Below are 19,478 nucleotides of genomic sequence, written 5' to 3' on the forward strand. Positions count from 1 at the left end.
TTTTTGTGTATGGTGTTAGGGAGTGTTCTAATTTCATTCTTTTCCATGTAGCTGTCCAGTTTTCCCAGCACCACTTATTGAAGAGACTGTCTTTTCTCCATTGTATATCTTTGCCTCCTTTGTCATAGATTAGTTGACCATAGGTGCGTGGGTTAATCTCTGGGCTTTCTATCTTGTTCCATTGATCTATGTTTCTGTTTTTGTGCCAGTACCATATTGTCTTGATTACTGTAGCTTTGTAGTATAGTCTAAAGTCAGGGAGTCTGATTCCTCCAGCTCCATTTTTTTGCCTCAAGACTGCTTTGGCTATTCGGGGTCTTTTGTGTCTCCATACAAATTTTAAGATGATTTGTTCTAGCTCTGTAAAAAATGCCATTGGTAATTTGATAGGGATTGCATTGAATCTGTAGATTGCTTTGGGTAGTATAGTCATTTTCACAATGTTGATTCTTCCAATCCAAGAACATGGTATATCTCTCCATCTGTTGGTATCATCTTTAATTTCTTTCATCAGTGTCTTATAGTTTTCTGCATACAGGTCTTTTGTCTCCCTAGGTAGGTTTATTCCTAGGTATTTCATTCTTTTTGTTGCAATGGTAAATGGGAGTGTTTCCATAATTTCTCTTTCAGATTTTTCATCATTAGTGTATAGGAATGCAAGAGATTTCTGTGCATTAATTTTGTATCCTGCAAGTTTACCATATTCATTAATTAGCTCTAGCAGTTTTCTGGTGGTAGTTTTAGGATTCTCTATGTATAGTATCATGTCATCCGCAAACAGTGACAGTTTTACTTCTTCTTTTCCAATTTGTATTCCTTTTATTTCTGTTTCTTCTCTGATTGCCGTGGCTAGGACTTCCAGAACTATGTTGAATAATAGTGGTGAGAGTGGACATCCTTGTCTCGTTCCTGATCTTAGAGGAAATGCTTTCAGTTTTTCACCATTGAGAATGATGTTTGCTGTGGGTTTGTCATATATGGCCTTTATTATGTTGAGGTAGGTTCCCTCTATGCCCACTTTCTGGAGAGTTTTTATCAGAAATGGGTGTTGAATTTTGTCAAAAGCTTTTTCTGCATCTATTGAGATGATCATATGGTTTTTATTCTTCAGTTTGTCAATATGCTGTATCACATTGATTGATTTGCGTATATTGAAGAATCCTTGCATCCCTGGGATAAATCCCACTTGATCGTGGTGTATGATCCTTTTAATGTGTTGTTGGATTCTGTTTGCTAGTATTTTGTTGAGGATTTTTGCATCTATATTCATCAGTGATATTGGTCTGTAATTTTCTTGTTTTGTAGTGTCTTTGTCTAGTTTTGGTATCAGGGTGATGGTGGCCTCATAGAATGAGTTTGGGAGTGTTCCTTCCTCTGCAATTTTTTGGAAGAGTTTGAGAAGGATGGGTGTTAGCTCTTCTCTAAATGTTTGATAGAATTCACCTGTGAAGCCATCTGGTCCTGGACTTTTGTTTGTTGGAAGATTTTTAATCACAGTTTCAATTTCATTACTTGTGATTGGTCTGTTCATATTTTCTGTTTCTTCCTGATTCAGTCTTGGAAGGTTATACCTTTCTAAGAATTTGTCCATTTCTTCCAGGTTGTCCATTTTATTGGCATAAAGTTGCTTGTAGTAGTCTCTTAGGATGTTTTGTATTTCTGCGGTGTCTGTTGTAACTTCTCCTTTTTCATTTCTGATTTTATTGATTTGAGTCCTCTCCCTCTTTTTCTTGATGAGTCTGGCTAATGGCTTATCAATTTTGTTTATCTTCTCAAAGAACCAACTTTTAGTTTTATTGATCTTTGCTATTGTTTTCTTTGTTTCTATTTCATTTATTTCTGCTCTGATCTTTATGATTTTCCTTCTGCTAACTTTGGGTTTTGTTTGTTCTTCTTTCTCTAGTTTCTTTAGGTGTAAGGTTAGATTGTTTACTTGAGATTTTTCTTGTTTCTTTAGGTAGGCTTGTATAGCTATAAACTTCCCTCTTAGAACCGCTTTTGCTGCATCCCATAGGTTTTGGGTCGTCGTGTTTTCATTGTCATTTGTCTCTAGGTATTTTTTGATTTCCTGTTTGATTTCTTCAGTGATCTCTTGGTTATTTAGTAACGTATTGTTTAGCCTCCATGTGTTTGTCTTTTTTACGTTTTTTTCCCTGTAATTCATTTCTAATCTCATAGCGTTGTGGTCAGAAAAGATGCTTGATATGATTTCAATTTTCTTAAATTTACTGAGGCTTGATTTGTGACCCAAGATGTGATCTATCCTGGAGAATGTTCCGTGCGCACTTGAGAAGAACGTGTAATCTGCCGTTTTTGGATGGAATGTCCTATATATATCAATTAAATCTATCTGGTCTATTGTGTCATTTAAAGCTTCTGTTTCCTTATTGATTTTCATTTTGGATGATCTGTCCATTGGTGTAAGTGAGGTGTTAAAGTCCCCCAGTATTATTGTGTTACTGTCGATTTCCTCTTTTATAGCTGTTAGCAGTTGCCTTATGTATTGAGGTGCTCCTATGTTGGGTGCATATATATTTATAATTGTTATATCTTCTTCTTGGATTGATCCCTGGATCATTATGTAGTGTCCTTCCTTGTCTCTTGTAACATTCTTTATTTTAAAGTCTATTTTATCTGATATGAGTATAGCTACTCCAGCTTTCTTTTGATTTCCATTTGCATGGAATATCTTTTTCCATCCCCTCACTTTCAGTCTGTATGTGTCCCTAGGTCTGAAGTGGGTCTCTTGTAGACAGCATATATATGGGTCTTGTTTTTGTATCCATTCAGCCAGTCTATGTCTTTTGGTTGGGGCATTTAATCCATTCACGTTTAAGGTAATTATCGATATGTATGTTCCTATGACCATTTTCTTAATTGTTTTGGGTTTGTTTTTGTAGGTCCTTTTCTTCTCTTGTGTTTCCCACTTAGAGAAGTTCCTTTAGCATTTGTTGTAGAGCTGGTTTGGTGGTGCTGAATTCTCTTAGCTTTTGCTTGTCTGTAAAGCTTTTGATTTCTCCATGGAATCTGAATGAGATCCTTGCCGGGTAGAGTAATCTTGGCTGTAGGTTCTTCCCTTTCATCACTTTAAGTATATCATGCCACTCCCTTCTGGCTTGCAGAGTTTCTGCTGAGAAATCAGCTGTTAACCTTATGGGAGTTCTCTTGTATGTTATTTGTCGTTTTTCCCTTGCTGCTTTCAGTAATTTTTCTTTGTCTTTAATTTTTGCCACTTTGATTACTATGTGTCTCGGCGTGTTTCTCCTTGGGTTTATTCTGTATGGGACTCTCTGCGCTTCCTGGACTTGGGTGGCTATTTCCTTTCCCATGTTAGGGAAGTTTTCGACTATAATCTCTTCAAATATTTTCTCTGGTCCTTTCTCTCTCTCTTCTCCTTCTGGGACCCCTATAATGCGAATGTTGTTGCGTTTAATGTTGTCCCAGAGGTCTCTTAGGCTGTCTTCATTTCTTTTCATTCTTTTTTCTTTAGTCTGTTCCGCAGCAGTGAATTCCACCATTCTGTCTTCCAGGTCACTTATCCGTTCTTCTGCCTCAGTTATTCTGCTATTGATTCCTTCTAGTGTAGTTTTTATTTCAGTTATTGTATTGGTCATCTCTGTTTGTTTGTTCTTTAATTCTTCTAGGTCTTTGTTAATGATTTCTTGCATCTTCTCAATCTTTGCCTCCATTCTTACTCCGAGGTCCTGGATCATCTTCACTATCATTATTCTGAATTCTTTTTCTGGAAGGTTGCCTATCTCCACTTCATTTAGTTGTTTTTCTGGGGTTTTTTCTTGTTCCTTCATCTGGTACATAGCCCTCTGCCTTTTCATCTTTTCTGTCTTTCTGTAACTGTGGTTTTTGGTCCACAGGCTGCAGGATTGTAGTTTTTCTTGCTTCTGTTGTCTGCCCTCTGGTGGTTGAGGCTATCTAAGAGGCTTGATGGGAGGCTCTGGTGGTGGGTAGAGCTGACTGTTGCTGTGGGGGTCAGAGCTCAGTAAAACCTTAATCCACTTGACTGTTGATGGGTGGGGCTGGGTTCCCTCCCTGTTGCTGTGGCGGTCAGAGCTCAGTAAAACCTTAATCCACTTGACTGTTGATGGGTGGGGCTGGGTTCCCTCCCTGTTGGTTGTTTTGCCTGAGGCAACCCAACACTGGAGCCTACCCGTGCTCTTTGGTGGGGTTAATGGCAGACTCTGGGAGGGCTCACGCCAAGGAGAACTTCCCAGGACCTCTGCTGCTAGTGTCCTTATCCCCACGGTGAAAGAGAGCCACCACTTGCCTCTGCAGGAGACCCCCCAACACCAGCAGGTACGTCTGGTTCAGTCTCCCCCAGGGTCACTGCTCCTTCCCCTGGGTCCCGATGCACACATTACTTTGTGTGTACCCTCCAAGAGTGGGGTCTCTGTTTCCCCCAGTCCTGTCACAGTCCTGCAATCAATTCCCACTAGACTTCAAAGTCTGATTCTCTAGGAATTCCTCCTCCCGTTGCCGGACCCCCAGGTTGGGAAGCCTGACGTGGGGCTCAGAACCTTCACTCCAGTGGGTGGACTTCTGTGGTATAAGTGTTCGCCAGTCTGTGCGTCACCCACCCAGCAGTTATGGGATTTGATTTTACTCTGATTGCGCCCCTCCTGCCGTCTCACTGTGGCTTCTCCTCTGTCCTTGGACGTGGGGTATCCTCCTTGGTGAAGTCCAGGGTCTTCCTGTCAATGATTGTCCAGCAGCCAGTTGTGATTCTGGTGCTCTCGCAAGAGGGAGTGAGAGCACGTCCTTCTACTCCGCCATCTTGGTTAATCTCCTTTTTTTACTCTTAATATGTTGTAACTGTAGTTTTTATCAGTAAATATAAATCTACATTTAAAAAAATTGATGCATAGTATTAAACTGGGTGGACATTTCTCATTTACTTAACTCATCACCTATTAATATCCATTTAGGTTGTTTCTAATTTTGTCGCTGGTGTAAACAACAGTGAGCGTCTTTGTACACTTGCCAGATCGTTTCCTTGAGATATTTACTGCTGTTTTGCAGTTTGCCAAAAATTTTAAACAATGTCTGTTTTAACATATATGCCACAAAGATTTCAATGATATTATTAGCTCTGTGAAAAGATGGTGCAGGCATTTATAGCCTCACTTTAAATATGAGGAATCTGAAACCCAGAAAGATGGCAATGTGTTCCAAATTAGGTTGCTCTTTAGTGTGAGAGCTGGAACTAAAACTCCTGTCTTCTGATTGTGGGTTAGTTTCCTTCCACTGCGGCACACTGCCAGACCTTGAATACCTTGAATACAAAGGGTGATTTTCTATTGTTGCTTCTTCATTTCTAAAAACATGATTCTTGATGTAACTTCCTTTTAGGTTCTCTGTATAATGTTCTAGAATTTATCCATTCAGATTAAAGGTTCATATACCTTCGTTAGGGATACAGGCTAAAGATATACCCTCTGGAACATTTTACTAGCTTATCTGCACTAACATTTTCATTTAATTACTCAAATTACTCACTTATATTGTTATCTTCTTCTGTATAAATAGCACACACAGCCTCAGTTTTTTGTGTTTTGTTTTTTGTTTTTAAAGCTTCAAGTTATCTAATTACCTTTGGGTACTAGCTTCAGTGGGCTGCGAGAATTGCTTTAATTCGAATGCCAGCTCTGTCACTTACTGTGTGATCTTGGGGTGAGTTATTTAAGTCTCTGTGTGCCTGGTGTCATCATCAATAAAATTCAAATAATAGTACATGTGTTATAGTGAGGATTAAATGAATTAACACATAAGGAGTGCTAAGCACATTCTGGCATGCACTCATATGTTTATTATTTAATGTGCTAACTTAATTGTAAAGCACTTAAAAGTCATTTTGTATTTTGCCATCCTTTGTGTTTTTTGGTGAAATTTTTTGTATGATGTGTCCGTATTCCTATAGGTTTCCCCTGCCTTTCCCCACTCCTCACCTTCAGTTCCGTGTAATACCTTCTGCTAATCTTGAACAGTGTCTTTATTTAGTCAAGCAAAGTGAGGAGCTGCCAGACTGACCTTGTTTCCTGTTGGTAATAAACACAAATTAAATTACTGACATTTTACAGATTATCTCAATCAGTTTTAAAGACAGTGTAAAACAGAATAATGTGAATCCTCATTTGCTAAATGCAGGGTTCTGAGAGCTGTGGTAGCTGCTTTCTCATTCCCCGTAGTCTGCTTTGTTTCTGCTACTTGAGGAGGAAAGCTCATTTGGGTTTTCTTTTTTGTCTTTATACCAGCACATGCAAATGACAGTCCAGGCTCTCCACGATGAATTGCGGATCCAGAGGGACCTGAACCAGCTGTTTGAACAGGATAGTAACAGTAGGACTGGTGAGCCTTGCGTGGCAGAGCTGACGGAGGAGAACTTTCAGAGGCTGCACACTGAGCATGAGCGGCAGGCCAAGGAGCTGTTCCTCCTTCGAAAGACTCTGGAGGAGATGGAGCTGCGGATTGAGACTCAGAAGCAAACCCTGAACGCTCGGGACGAATCCACAAGAAGCTTCTGGAGATGTTGCAGAGCAAGGGGCTTTCTGCTAAGGCTACTGAGGAGGACCATGAGAGAACAAGGAGACTGGCAGAGGCAGAGATGCATGTCCACCACCTCAAAAGCCCTTTGGAGCAGAAGGAAAAAGAGAACACTCTGTTGAGAGAGGTGAGTGGCCACTTTCTCAGTTGTTATGACTGTCTTTTTTTCCTGAGTAGTCAGCATTTTGACCTAGATAAATTTATATGCTCTCCTGAGCTAGTGCAAGGGAATTTCTTCTTTCTTACCTAAGTTCTGCACTGATTTCTGTTCTGATTTGCTGTCTTGTATGAGATGACATTGGCTGGCATGTATACTGGTTTAATACCTTTCTGGGGTTTTTTTTCCCCCTCCTGATTTCTGTAGACTCATTTTGTTGCTAGAGGGGCACAGAATTTTCTTGATTTGTTCCTCATCTATTGATTTGTTCATAGAGACACACACAACAAAACCAGAATTAAAGTAGCTGACTACTGCTCAATTTTAAAATATTAATAATTGAAAGTAAGCGATTCCCTCGGTTTCGGTGTGCTTATAAAGTCCTAGGCAGCAGTAATGGATGTTTGCCCTGTGGTTTCCATGGAAACTGTTGCCTTGCTGTAAAAGATCCGTGATAAAAATTATTTGCTGCCCTGGAGGCACAGCTAGAGGGAATGATACAGAGGTATGCTGTCACTTATTTTTAGAGAGGAAACTCAGACTTTAGCTGACCACTGTGTCTACTGATAATTTTTCACTTTTCTATGTAATGCTTCATTTTAAGAAAGCTTAAGTGAAGAATTCATCTTACATTGAATTAAAAAAAAATGACAGCTCTACTTCTCTATATGAGGTCAGAGTCTTCAGATAATTTTCACATTTGGATAGGGGGAAAAAAAATCTCAGAACTATTTTAGTGCCAGTCTGAATAATCCCTTTTTTAAATGAAGGGTGAGGAAGGAGGTTAAAAGCAGCAAAACAGCGACTCCCCTGATGATGGCGACGGTCTGTATCTGCTCTCTGCAATATGGTAGCCACTGGCTGCATGTGACTGTTGAGCAGTTGAAATGTGGTTCGTGTGACTGACGAACTGAAATTTAAATTTCATTTAAATATAACTAATTTAAAATTAAATTTAATTAATCAGATTTAAATTTAAGTATCTCTGTGTAGGTAGTGGCTACTGTATTACGTAGTGCAGCGATGCATAATGCAGGTAATGTTACTCGCTTTTCTTAATAATTTGTCTTGAACATCTTTCTTTGTCAGTACATGTAGAGTTTTGTAATTTCAGTTGAATTTATAATGTTCTGTTGCATTTATTTATATTTCTTACTGTTGAACATTTAGACTACTGTTAATTTTTCATTATTATAAAACTGTGCTGCACTGAATATCCCTAACCATATATCCCTGTACATTAATTTTTTTCTTTAGTGTAAATTTCCAGAAATGAATTTGCTCAGGGTGTGTACGTTTTCAAAACTCTGAATATCAGTCTTGTCTCCCAGAGTGATTGGACCAGTTTATCCTCCCAGAAGCATATACTGTATTTTTACGGTTAATCTGCAGCTATGTGCATTACAATCTTCAAATTACTGGACTGTATTGTTTTAGAAAATTTTCTATCAACTGCTGTGTTGTAGGCACCATCCTGAGTTTCTTTCATTTTACTTTCAAGAGTTTATATTTTAATGAGGTAACCTGGAGCCTGGCCATAGAACATTGTAAGAGAAGGTGTAATCATCTCAGATAGCATGCAGCATGAAAACCCTACCAGCATCGTGATGAACTTTGAATGTTACGTTTCTACTCCTTCTGTTCTGAATATTTCAACCTGTGCCCATTTATTTTTGAGTTTTGGAGTTACTAAATAGTGAATAGTTAAGGATTATGGAAAGCCACAGTGTTATTCTGGCAGAGGACAACCAGCAATATGGTGAATTTGAACAAGTAGTAGGAAAAAACATGAATTTAAGACTAATTTTGAAGTAACAAGCTCTACAAATATTAAGTCCCACTTCTGAACATAATGTGGAAAGAAATATAGGCCTTGTTGGTTGTATCAATACACAATTCCAGTTGCCATTAGTAATGTAGCGTCATCTTACAGGAAACACAGTCCTATGGATTAAAATTATTTAAGAGCAAGTAGAAGTGATTGCTTCATGAACACATGTTTAGAATGCTGGTTCTCCTTTCTTTGTCTCCTACTTGCCTTCAAGACTTAGCGCAAATTGCAGTTCTTCTGTGAAGTCTTCCTTGTGCAGCTCTATACATATATGTAGATGAGCCAGTAATATTATAGTATACTTCCATGTGTGTTTCTTCATTGTTCACTTAATTTTTTGCACCAAGGATGTGTGTGTGTGTGTATATATATATATATATATATATATATATATATATATGAAATTTTATCTTGTCAGTGTCTTAACAAATGCACAGTGGGTACTCAAGAAATGTTGGTTGAATAAGTTGAAATGTAGGGAAAGAAGTTTAAGCCTGGAGCTTACAGAAAGAAGGATAGCTTTTCCAATTCTTTTTTCTCCAGTGTGACCACTGGATACTAAAACCTAACGAAGGTTAGAAAACAAACTAAAACCCCAAACCAGTTTTTCTTATGAGTTTAGGTATAGAAGTTATAAATAAGATATTGGCAGATAAAATCAGCATTATGATAAAAGGATAATATTCTGACCAAAAGGAGTTTATTCTAGGAATCCAGAATGGCTCAATATGTCATTCACAGTTATAATTTGTAATAGGTGAAAGGAAAAGATAACCTCGTAGTGTTTGATAGCTATCTCAAAGACGTTAGATAAAATGTTAGACACTTTGAAAACTAAACCAAATGAACTAAAAATAAGGATGGAATGATACCTTTATAGCATGATTTAAATAAAACTCAGTAAATATGTATTATAAACATATTTTAAACTAGTAGCCAGAATTGCGCTTACTCTGACGTATACTAAGACGCATCCATTAAAGTTAGGGAGCGGCAAAGATACTGTTCATCAGTATTTACATTATTCTGGAAGTGTTAGGCAGTGCTGTTAGATAAGGAAAATGGAATAAATAATATCAGTAACGACAATGGAAAGGATAGGGCTAAATTTTCATTACAATGTAGATGGGAACATTAATATAAAGATGCTGCTTTCCCCCAACTCTGTGAATTTAGTGTAATCCCAATAGGAATATTCTTGACACGTGCCCAAATGATGTTGCAGTTTCTTTGCAAGAAGAACAGTGCGGGGACACTTGTTTAAGCAGCTCATGATATATGTGTTTTGTTTTTTTTTTTTAAGATCTTATGTGGCCAATTTACTAGTTTTCATTTATTTATTTATTTATTTTTGGCTGTGTTGTGTCCTCGTTTCTGTGCGAGGGCTTTCTCCATTTGCGGCAAGTAGGGGCCACTCTTCATCGCGGTGCGCGGGCCTCTCATCATCGCGGCCTCTCTTGTTGCGGAGCACAGGCTCCAGACGCGCAGGCTCAGTAATTGTGGCTCACGGGCTCAGTTGCTCCGCAGCATGTGGGATCTTCCCAGACCAGGGCTCGAACCCGTGTCCCCTGCATTGGCAGGCAGATTCTCAACCACTGCGCCACCAGGGAAGCCCCGATATATGTGTTTTAAACCCAGTGACATTAAAATCTGTGGTACTGGCACAGTAATAGATAGCTAGATTGATGAGACAGAATAGAACCCAGAAATAATATAGTTTTAAGCATATGATACATGTTTGGGAATAATCGCCATCTATTTGGAAAACAGTACATAGTTACATCAAATTAAGTTCTAGATGAAATAAAGAGCTACTTGTTAAAAAATAACAACACTAGAAGAGAATGTAAGAAAAAGGTTTTAATACAATCTTGAGACAGGAAAGAATCTTTTATTGCTATAGCAAGAGGCTTAAACAATTAAATTTGTGTATGTTAGAAAATACAGGTAACAGAAGCTAAAATGGTAATTTGGAGTAAAGCTTTGTAACATGTGGCTTGACTGTTTCGTTTCCAGAGTGACAAGGTGCTAGAGGCACTCGGCACAGCCTTTCTTTGCTCATTACTCAACAAACATCCATTGAGCTTCTAGAATGTATGTGACCCTGGGATACACGCTGGGTATACATTTTCCATGTCAGAACACATGGTCTGTGCCCTCCTAGAACTTAAAAATCTGGTGAGAGACAATAAACATAATTATGAGAGGAAATAAATTAGTTGAGTCTAATTATGTTGGGAGAGGGGATAAACAGGGTAAGCATCTTTGAGGAGGTGCCCTTTAAGGGAGATCTGAAGAAAGTTGAAACAGTCTTGCTGAGCATTTGGGTAAAATCATTTCATGAAGAAGGTTAACAGTTTCAAAGGCCGGATGAGAAGTTTTCAGGAGACAGCAAGGAGACTAGAGGACAAAAGCATATTGTCTAAGGGGAAAACAGGCATGAGATGAGAGGTTGAAGAGGTAGCCAGGGCCAGAGTCATTCATTGCATTCATCAGATATTTATTGGGCACTAACCCATGTGCAGAGCACAAGGAAATATAGTAGCAGTGAACAAAACAAAAATCCATGCCCTCTAGGAGACAAAGCACTTGCCTTCAGGATCCCTGCAGGTAATGCAACAATTTTATTCAAAGTGCAAGAGAAAACTGCACCAGTGTTTAATCAAGGGAGTGATCTAGTTTAGCTTTTAAAATCTACTCTGGCTGTGTTGAGAATAAATGGGGGAGGGAGAATTACGAGTGAACAAGGAAGTCTAATAAAGAACTTAACAACTCTAGGTTGGGTGAGTGGTGACTTGAAATGGCTATTGTGCATTATATCACTAGTGTGTCAAGAAAGGCAGAAAGAATTGAGAGCTGGCAACACTGGGATATCCATAGATTTTATTATTATTGGATTATTGTCCATCTTTTAAAAAAGCGGGCTTTCATCAATTCCAAGACTCATAGTTTTCCCCATCTCAACAGTATGAAATTGAGTTAATAAGTCTTATCCTTGATGGCATCTTAAAATCTCTGTCACCAAGGCCAGAGTCCTGCTTGATTTGTTTGCCTGTGTACTCACAAACAGTTAACAGCTGCTCATTTTAGTCAATGTTGTGAGTATTGTTGCTATTTCTCATGTTAACTTTAGCTGTTGTTCAGTATGTCTTCAGTAATATTATGCTGTGAACCAGCATTGAAACAGTTATTGGTATGGAGAAAGTTATAAAACAGTTCAAAATGATATATGATTAAACTTTACGGTTAAATAAGTAAAAAAGGGTCTTGCAATCAGTATAAAATAAAAATTCTGAATGATAGAAGCTTGGGTCATGGTTTATTTGGAGGCATTTCCTTCTTTTCTTTCCAGCACATTAAACAGTGGTTTACCTTACAATCAGTGGCATCTTAGATTTGATGAAATACAGTAACATTAAAATGGCATTCATATCCAGGAACATTTGTGATTAGTTTTCCATTTTGTTTATGAACATGATTCTGTAGATAGCAGGTAAATAATTCCCCCAAATAAAAGCCAAAGAAGAAAAACAAAAATTAAATTAAGCATTGTATTTTCTGTTTGTACTGAAATTACATTGTTACGTGACTTATTGTTAGATTTTGTATTGTTTACTGGAGTGCCTTTCCTTTGATGGATAGAAGCGTGAAGACATCTGTTGGACACATACTGAACTACAGTCAAGACGTGGTTAGTGCCTGGGGCCAGGCGTATGGAGTTTTAACAGGCTTTACAGGTGATTCTGTGATACACCAAAGTTTGGTTCTCAGTCTGTTGGCAGAACATACCTGAATTGGCTATGGAATTTTTGGATCGGCTATCCATATGCATACCAAGCATTGTCTATAGGCTGAATAAATATTTCAGTTCTATACGTGCTCCTGTTTTTTTGAAATGTAGATCCTATTGTGATGAATAAAATAATTTGTTGGGAATTCCCTGGCGGTCCAGTCGTTAGGATTCCGTGCTTCCACTGCAGGGGCCACGGGTTCGATTCCTGGTCGGGGAACTAAGATCCGCATGATGCACGACATGGCCAAAAAAAAAAAAAAAAAAACAGAAATTAAAATACTAATTTGTTTTAAAACATTTACACGTATGTTAATTTTGGTCTCTATAATATTTTAGTCAACAAACCTTGTTTAGTGCAACTGCTCTCATGTTAAGATTTGCAGCAGTGTTTGAGGTTTAAAAGCCCTACTCTTAATCTACGGATTCAATGCAATCCCTGTCAAACTACCACTGGCATTTTTCACAGAACTAGAACAAAAAATTTCACAATTTGTATGGAAACACAAAAGACCCCGCATAGCCAAAGCAATCTTGAGAACGAAAAATGGAGCTGGAGGAATCAGGCTCCCTGACTTCAGACAATACTACAAAGCTACAGTAATCAAGACAGTATGGTACTGGCACAGAAACAGAGATATAGATCAATGGAACAGGATAGAAAGCCCAGAGATAAACCCACGCACATATGGTCACCTTATTTTGATAAAGGAGGCAAGAATATACAGTGGAGAAAAGACAGCCTCTTCAATAAGTGGTGCTGGGAAAACTGGACAGGTACATGTAAAAGAATGAAATTAGAACACTGCCTAACACCATACACAAAAATAAACTCAAAATGGATTAAAGACTTAAGTCTAAGGCCAGACACTATCAAACTCTTAGAGGAAAACAGAGGCAGAACACTCTATGACATAAATCACAACAAGATCCTTTTTGACCCACCTCCTAGAGAAATGGAAATAAAAACACAAACAAATGGGACCTAATGAAACTTCAAAGCTTTTGCACAGCAAAGGAAACCATAAACAAGATGAAAAGACAACCCTCAGAATGGGAGAAAATATTTGCAAATGAAGCAGCTGACAAAGGATTAAACTCCAGAATTTACAAGCAGCTCATGCAGCTCAATATCAAAAAAACAAACCACCCAATCCAAAAATGGGCAGAAGACCTAAATAGACATTTCTCCAAAGAAGATATACAGATTGCCAACAAACACATGAAAGAATGCTCAACATCATTAATCATTAGAGAAATGCAAATCAAAACTACAATGAGATATCATCTCACACCAGTCAGAATGGCCATCATCAAAAAATCTACAACAATAAATGCTGGAGAGGGTGTGGAGAAAAGGGAACCCTCTTGCACTGTTGGTGGGAATGTAAATTGATACAGCCACTATGGAGCACAGTATGGAGGTTCCTTAAAAAACTAAAAATAGAACTACCATACAACCGAGCAATCCCACTACTGGGCATATACCCTGAGGAAACCATAATTCAAAAAGAGTCATGTACCAAAATGTTCATTGCAGCTCTGTTTACAATAGCCAGGACATGGAAGTAACCTAAGTGTCCATCAACAGATGAATGGCTAAAGAAGATGTGGCACATATATACAGTGGAATATTACTCAGCCATAAAAAGAAATGAAATTGAGTTATCTGTAGTGAGGTGGATGGACCTAGAGTCTGTCATACAGAGTGAAGTAAGTCAGAAAGAGAAAAACAAATACAGTATGCTAACACATATATATGGAATCTAAGAAAAAAAAAAAAAGTCATGAAGAACCTAGGGGCAAGACGGGAATAAAGACACAGACCTACTAGAGAATGGACTTGAGGATATGGGGAGGGGGAAGGGTAAGCTGTGACAAAGTGAGAGAGTGGCATGGACATATATACACTACCAAACGTAAAATAGATAGCTAGTGGGAAGCAGCCGCATAGCACAGGGAGATCAGCTCGGTGCTTTGTGACCACCTAGAGAGGTGGGATAGGGAGGGTGGGAGGGAGGGAGATGCAAGAGGGAAGAGATATGGGAACATATGTATATGTATAACTGATTCACTTTGTTATAAAGCAGAAACTAACACCATTGTAAAGCAATTATACTCCAATAAAGATGTTAACAAAAAAAAAAGGTGTCAGATATGGGGATATATGTATATGTATAGCTGATTCACTTTGTTATAAAGCAGAAACTAACACACCATTGTAAAGCAATTATACTCCAATAAAGATGTTTTAAAAAAAAAAAAAAGCCCTATTCTTTAACTAGGTTCTAGGCTAGGAATTTTGGCTCTAACATGTCTGAGGAATGCCCATCTGTATCTTTGGCAGTTGTCAGGTAAGAGCAGAGGAGGTTAGAGGGAAGAAAAGAGAAATAAACATATATAGAAAAAAAATAGAAACCTTGGACAAAGAGTAGGAAGAATTAAAAAAGAAAAAAGGTCCCTAGTTAGTTTTCCCTTTCCTAGTGATTTTGGAAAGTGTGAACAGTTGCATCGCATAACTTACTGATTCAGGTTATCCTTCCTCATCTTTTTTTTTGTTGTTGTGTCATTTGTACCTCATTTCCATTTTGACAGGAAGATATGTTTTCTCAGAAGCATGCTGTTACTTGAGATGGTGAAGGGTCAAAGTGCAGTGCTGTCTGACAACGGCGGAGTTGAGGTACAGGAGGAGTAGTGAGGGTTCCTTCTTCACTTCTCCGTGTGGAGTCCAGTAAGCCCAGAACTTGTGTGGAGGATTGAAATCTGCTGAAGGGACGTCTACCCTTGAACCAAGGGTGCTGGAGGCTAAAACCTGAAACTTGAAAGAAAGAAATTTCAGACATAAGTACTACTTTTCAGTCACAAATGCTCCTTTCTCTCAGTTGTGTAAGTAAATGTTGACTTACTTTTAAAAAGAAACTACTAACAACGGAGAAATTTTGTTCCTAACTTGTTTGTTTTCTTTCTCTAGTCATTATTCTTTATTAAATCAGTGAGGGGAACTGAACACATTTTCTACCGTGTACCACAGTTGACAGTATAACAAGATCCAGATAATTCTACCTGTATAAATCTCTGGGCTTTCTTTAATTTGTGTAGAGTGAAAATTTTCAGGCTAAAAAGAGCGAAATAAAGCAAGCACTAGCACATTCGGCTTCTTACACTTGTCTGAATGGTACATTCTTTTTTATTCCCAGAGTCCTCTCCCTTTATTAACGGTGCAGGAGTCAGAGGCTCGATGTGCTCTCTGGGAAAGGGGAGTTGGTCAGCCCACTGACTGCAGGAGGTGTTCATGATGAGCTTTAATGCGCAGGCCTTTGAATGGAGATCTGTTAGGACTGATAGGTTTTACAAGCTCTTAACAGGAAAGCTTTATGCCTGCGAATGGTTTAAAGTGCACCCTAGTTCCTTAGCAGAGGAGGATTTTTTTTTATTCAAATGGATTTCTTTCCTTATATATCGCTGATAAGCTTGCTAGAGTTTAAAATAAAATTGTAATAGTTTCACTGTAAAGCATTTGGAAATTTCCCTAATATCTGTGTGCCCAATTAATCACCTGTTTACAGTGTAGGGAATAGATTCAGTGTGGACAGACTGGAGGCTGGGGGGTAACTGATGAGTTTGTTGTTTTAACGCAGGTGAGAGGTGATTATGGCCTGAACTAATGTGTTCAGATTTTGTCCTGGATTAATGTGTTCTGCATTTTACTGTCTTAATGAAGTGTTTTATCTTGCAGGGGTTAATTGTGGATTAACTCGATCCTTAACGAGACTTGCTTTTACACTCTGTTGGCTCTAGTCTAGGTAGCCTTCCCTCCAGGGCTAGACTGTCTCTACTCCTAAGACGTGGCCTTTCTGGTGTCTCTGCTCAGTGCCTCTGATGTTCTCTCCACTCTGGCTCTTTGGAGCTTGAATTCTTCCCAGCCCCATGTGAGTTCAGGTAGTTGCTCAACTCATAGCTCTCTGGTAGTTGTTCTTTGACACTGTGGAGTCTTTCCCTGTACCTGCAGGCTTAGTATTTGGTCAAAGACTCCAGGGGACCCCTGTCAGATCAGACACTGCTGCTTTTCTGGCTGGCTTCTTCCTCTGTGTCATTCTGCTCTGCACATTTCTCCTGTCTTTGGGACTCTTACCCACTGATCTGTCTTCTGAGCTCTGCGGGACTGCTGTTTTCTGTTTGGTCTTCCTCTCCCTGCATCACATATTGGATAGCAAGTCCGGACCATAACCTTGTTAGTTTCTCTTCTCTCAAGGATCATACTCCTGTGCTGCTTGTTTTCCAGTTGCTTTATGCATTTTTGTCTAATTTTAACATAGTTTATGACAGGAGGGCTAGTCTTCTATCTGTTATGATCAGATTGTGTTGACCTTGTAGAGGGTGAGAAGTAAATAGGAAACTCGTTGAAGGATTGAAAACAGACTATTGCCGTGATTTGTTGATGCTTTATCTAGAGTACACCATTGCTTTCTTTAAAATGGACATAGGAAATGAAAGGAAACTTAACTCGAGGCTGTTGTAGTAATCTAGGCTCAAACTAGACTGGAACTGGAGTGAAATGATAAATTCAAGAAATCTTTTGAAGCTGGAACAATTAGGACCTGCTCTAGAAGGTGGTAGGAAGTGAAGATGTGGGAGGGATGAAAGGAGACACTGTGCTGTTTGGCTTGAACCACCGGGAGGGTAATGCCATTTAAGGAGATGGGCGAGACTCATCAGTCTTCAGAGGAGGGGCTAGGTTAAAGAGGAGAAAATCACGAGTTTTGTTTTGGATGAAATAAGTTTGAGTGACCTAGTAAACATCTATATACATGTCAAATGGGCAGAGCAGAGGGCAGGGCTAGAATTTCACCAGCACTGTTCAGATGGAAAATATCCATCTGTATTCTCTGCCATCACTAGGGGCTGTACCAGGGTACTCTGGAAGTACTGGCTGACTCAGAGACATTCCCAGAATCTGACAAGAAAATAGCCTGAGGAGGTCTGGTAACTTCAGGGTGATCCTTGAAGACCCTAACTGTGATATTCTGCCATCTCCTTTCTTCCTTTCTGATCCTGAACGCACTGACATTTGGATTGAAAAACATAGCTATGTTTTTCTGCCGTTTGCTACCTGTAGACTGTTTAGAAAACTTGTTCAGCAGTCTTACCTTCTTTTTTTATCTGATTGTAGCCCCTCTGGAGAGAGATTTCCATCGTAGGTAGCCCGGTGGTTGTTGCTCTGGGGGAGGATGCTATGCAAAGGAGGTTGCCAACACAAATGCTTTCAGTTGTTTTGTGCAGTGCGGACTGTGGCTACTTTGATTCCTCCTTTTTCTTTTTTTTTAAATAAATTTATTTCTTTTTGGCTGTGTTGGGTCTTCGTTGCAGTGCGCGGGCTTCTCATTGCGGTGGCCTTTCTTGTTGCGGAGCACGGGCTCTAGGCGCGCGGGCTTCAGTAGTTGTGGCTCATGGGCTCTAGAGTGCAGGCTCACTAGTTGTGGCGCACGGGCTTAGTTGCTCTGCGGCATGTGGGATCTTCCCGGACCAGGGCTCGAACCCATGTCCCCTGCATCGGCAGGCGGATTCCTAACCACTGCGCCACCAGGGAAGTCCTGATTTCTCCTTTTAAAAAGGGACTATTTCTAATCCCCTTTTTGGATTGTTTGGAGTTCTGATAATATGTCTTGGAGTCCTGTGGAAGAGTGACACACAACCTGGGGATGTGCTGGAGCTTCACCTCTTGTGGTGGCTGGGGTCTCTGTGACTTACCGTGTATAACCAGGTGTGCAGAGACGGGGACCCCCCTGTACCCCTTAGCCTGAATGCAGTCTGTGTGCTCCCTGGTCCGCAGGGAAAGGTCAGGAAGACAGAAAGTGGATCAGAGTGTCTTACAAGGCCGGGGTAGTCATCTTTGCATGTAACTACTACTCCCTCGCCTCTCCACTCCCCTCTTGAAAAAATGAGAGTGAAAAGGAGGGCACTTACTCTCTTTTTTGCTTCTCTTGTATAGGAGATGCATCGGAGATTTGAGAATGCCCCTGATTCTGCCAAAACTAAAGCTCTGCAAACTGTTATCGAAATGAAGGTAAGTGAGAACTTCCTAAGGAATCTTATGTGTCATTTCACATTTTAATGTGTGAGTTTAAGAAAGTGGTATGTAATAATAGTTCGCTCATTTTGTAGACTGAGAAGAAATAGTAAGACTTAATGAAAATGACACATTAAAAGAACTTCAGTTTCGTTTCCTCTTGTCCAGCATTTCTTGGAGTCAGCTGTTCTCAAACCTTTTGATATCAGGGCCCCTTATTCTCTTAAAATGACTCATTTCATTTGTTTTTAAGAAAATGTCCGCCAAATACCAAGTTTGTGTGTCAGTTCTTCTCTCGAGTTAAGAATAGGGTTCCGTGAAAAAAGTACCTGATTGGGCTTGCAGCTCACAGAGCACCCAGAGCTGTCCTGGGAGCAGCGTCACACCCAGGTGCAGCAGCCGGGCCTGGCCCCTTCCTGTGTCGTCACACAGCATGGTACAGAGATACATACTCAAGGGCTGAGCATATGAAAAGTCACCAGGGACATTCCTAAGTGAGCCAGTGTTTTAAAAATGTTCTTTCTTATTTTTCTTTTTTGTCTGAGAGTGCTGACACTGAAGAATACACTGACGGCTAGCACGGTTTGGCGCTGTTGTCCAGAGGCACGAGCGCTTTTGCCTGTCCTTTATACCTTTAGTGCACGTGTTAACACAGTGGAAAAGGCACATAAAGTCATAGTATTATTATGAAAATAGTTTTGACTTCTCAAAAGGGCTAGGAGGCACCCCCAGGCTTTCACGGACTATACTTTGAAAACTTCTGCTTGAAGTTACTGAGTAGTTAGAAATCTTTAGGCTGAACGTTATGGTGATTGGTGACTAAGCGCTTGCCTTCTGTGTTAAATTGCCTGGATTCAAAACCTGGCTTTATTTAACCAGTTGTATGACATAGAACAAGTAACCTAACCTCTCCATACCTTAATTTCTTTATTGATAAATGGTGATAACAATAGTACCTATCCCATGGGTTCTTTTGTGGTTTAAATTAGTTAAAACAAGTAAAACACTTTAAACAGGACCTGGCACATAGTAAACATTCAGTCAGTGTTAGCTGCTATGCTATTATTATTTTCATTAA

At 39.4% G+C, this 19,478-nt stretch overlaps 1 protein-coding gene and 1 long non-coding RNA gene across 2 annotated transcripts in view; one reads left to right on the plus strand and one right to left on the minus strand.

Moving 5' to 3' along the window:
- LOC130706699 (ELKS/Rab6-interacting/CAST family member 1-like) overlaps nucleotides 1-19,478 on the plus strand; it is a 237,652-nt gene that overhangs the window by 28,498 nt on the left and 189,676 nt on the right. The window contains 3 exon segments of the mRNA XM_057539401.1: nucleotides 6,267-6,519; nucleotides 6,522-6,682; nucleotides 18,323-18,397. Coding sequence (XP_057395384.1) covers nucleotides 6,267-6,519; nucleotides 6,522-6,682; nucleotides 18,323-18,397 — 489 coding nt within the window.
- On the minus strand, nucleotides 10,384-15,202 carry LOC130706703 (uncharacterized). The gene is made up of 2 exons (XR_009006865.1): nucleotides 14,910-15,202; nucleotides 10,384-12,553 (listed from the first exon to the last, which is right to left on the minus strand). It is a non-coding gene; the product is annotated as an uncharacterized LOC130706703 (long non-coding RNA).

Source organism: Balaenoptera acutorostrata, unplaced genomic scaffold (assembly GCF_949987535.1).
Source record: "Balaenoptera acutorostrata unplaced genomic scaffold, mBalAcu1.1 scaffold_376, whole genome shotgun sequence".
Taxonomy (NCBI): domain Eukaryota; kingdom Metazoa; phylum Chordata; class Mammalia; order Artiodactyla; family Balaenopteridae; genus Balaenoptera; species Balaenoptera acutorostrata.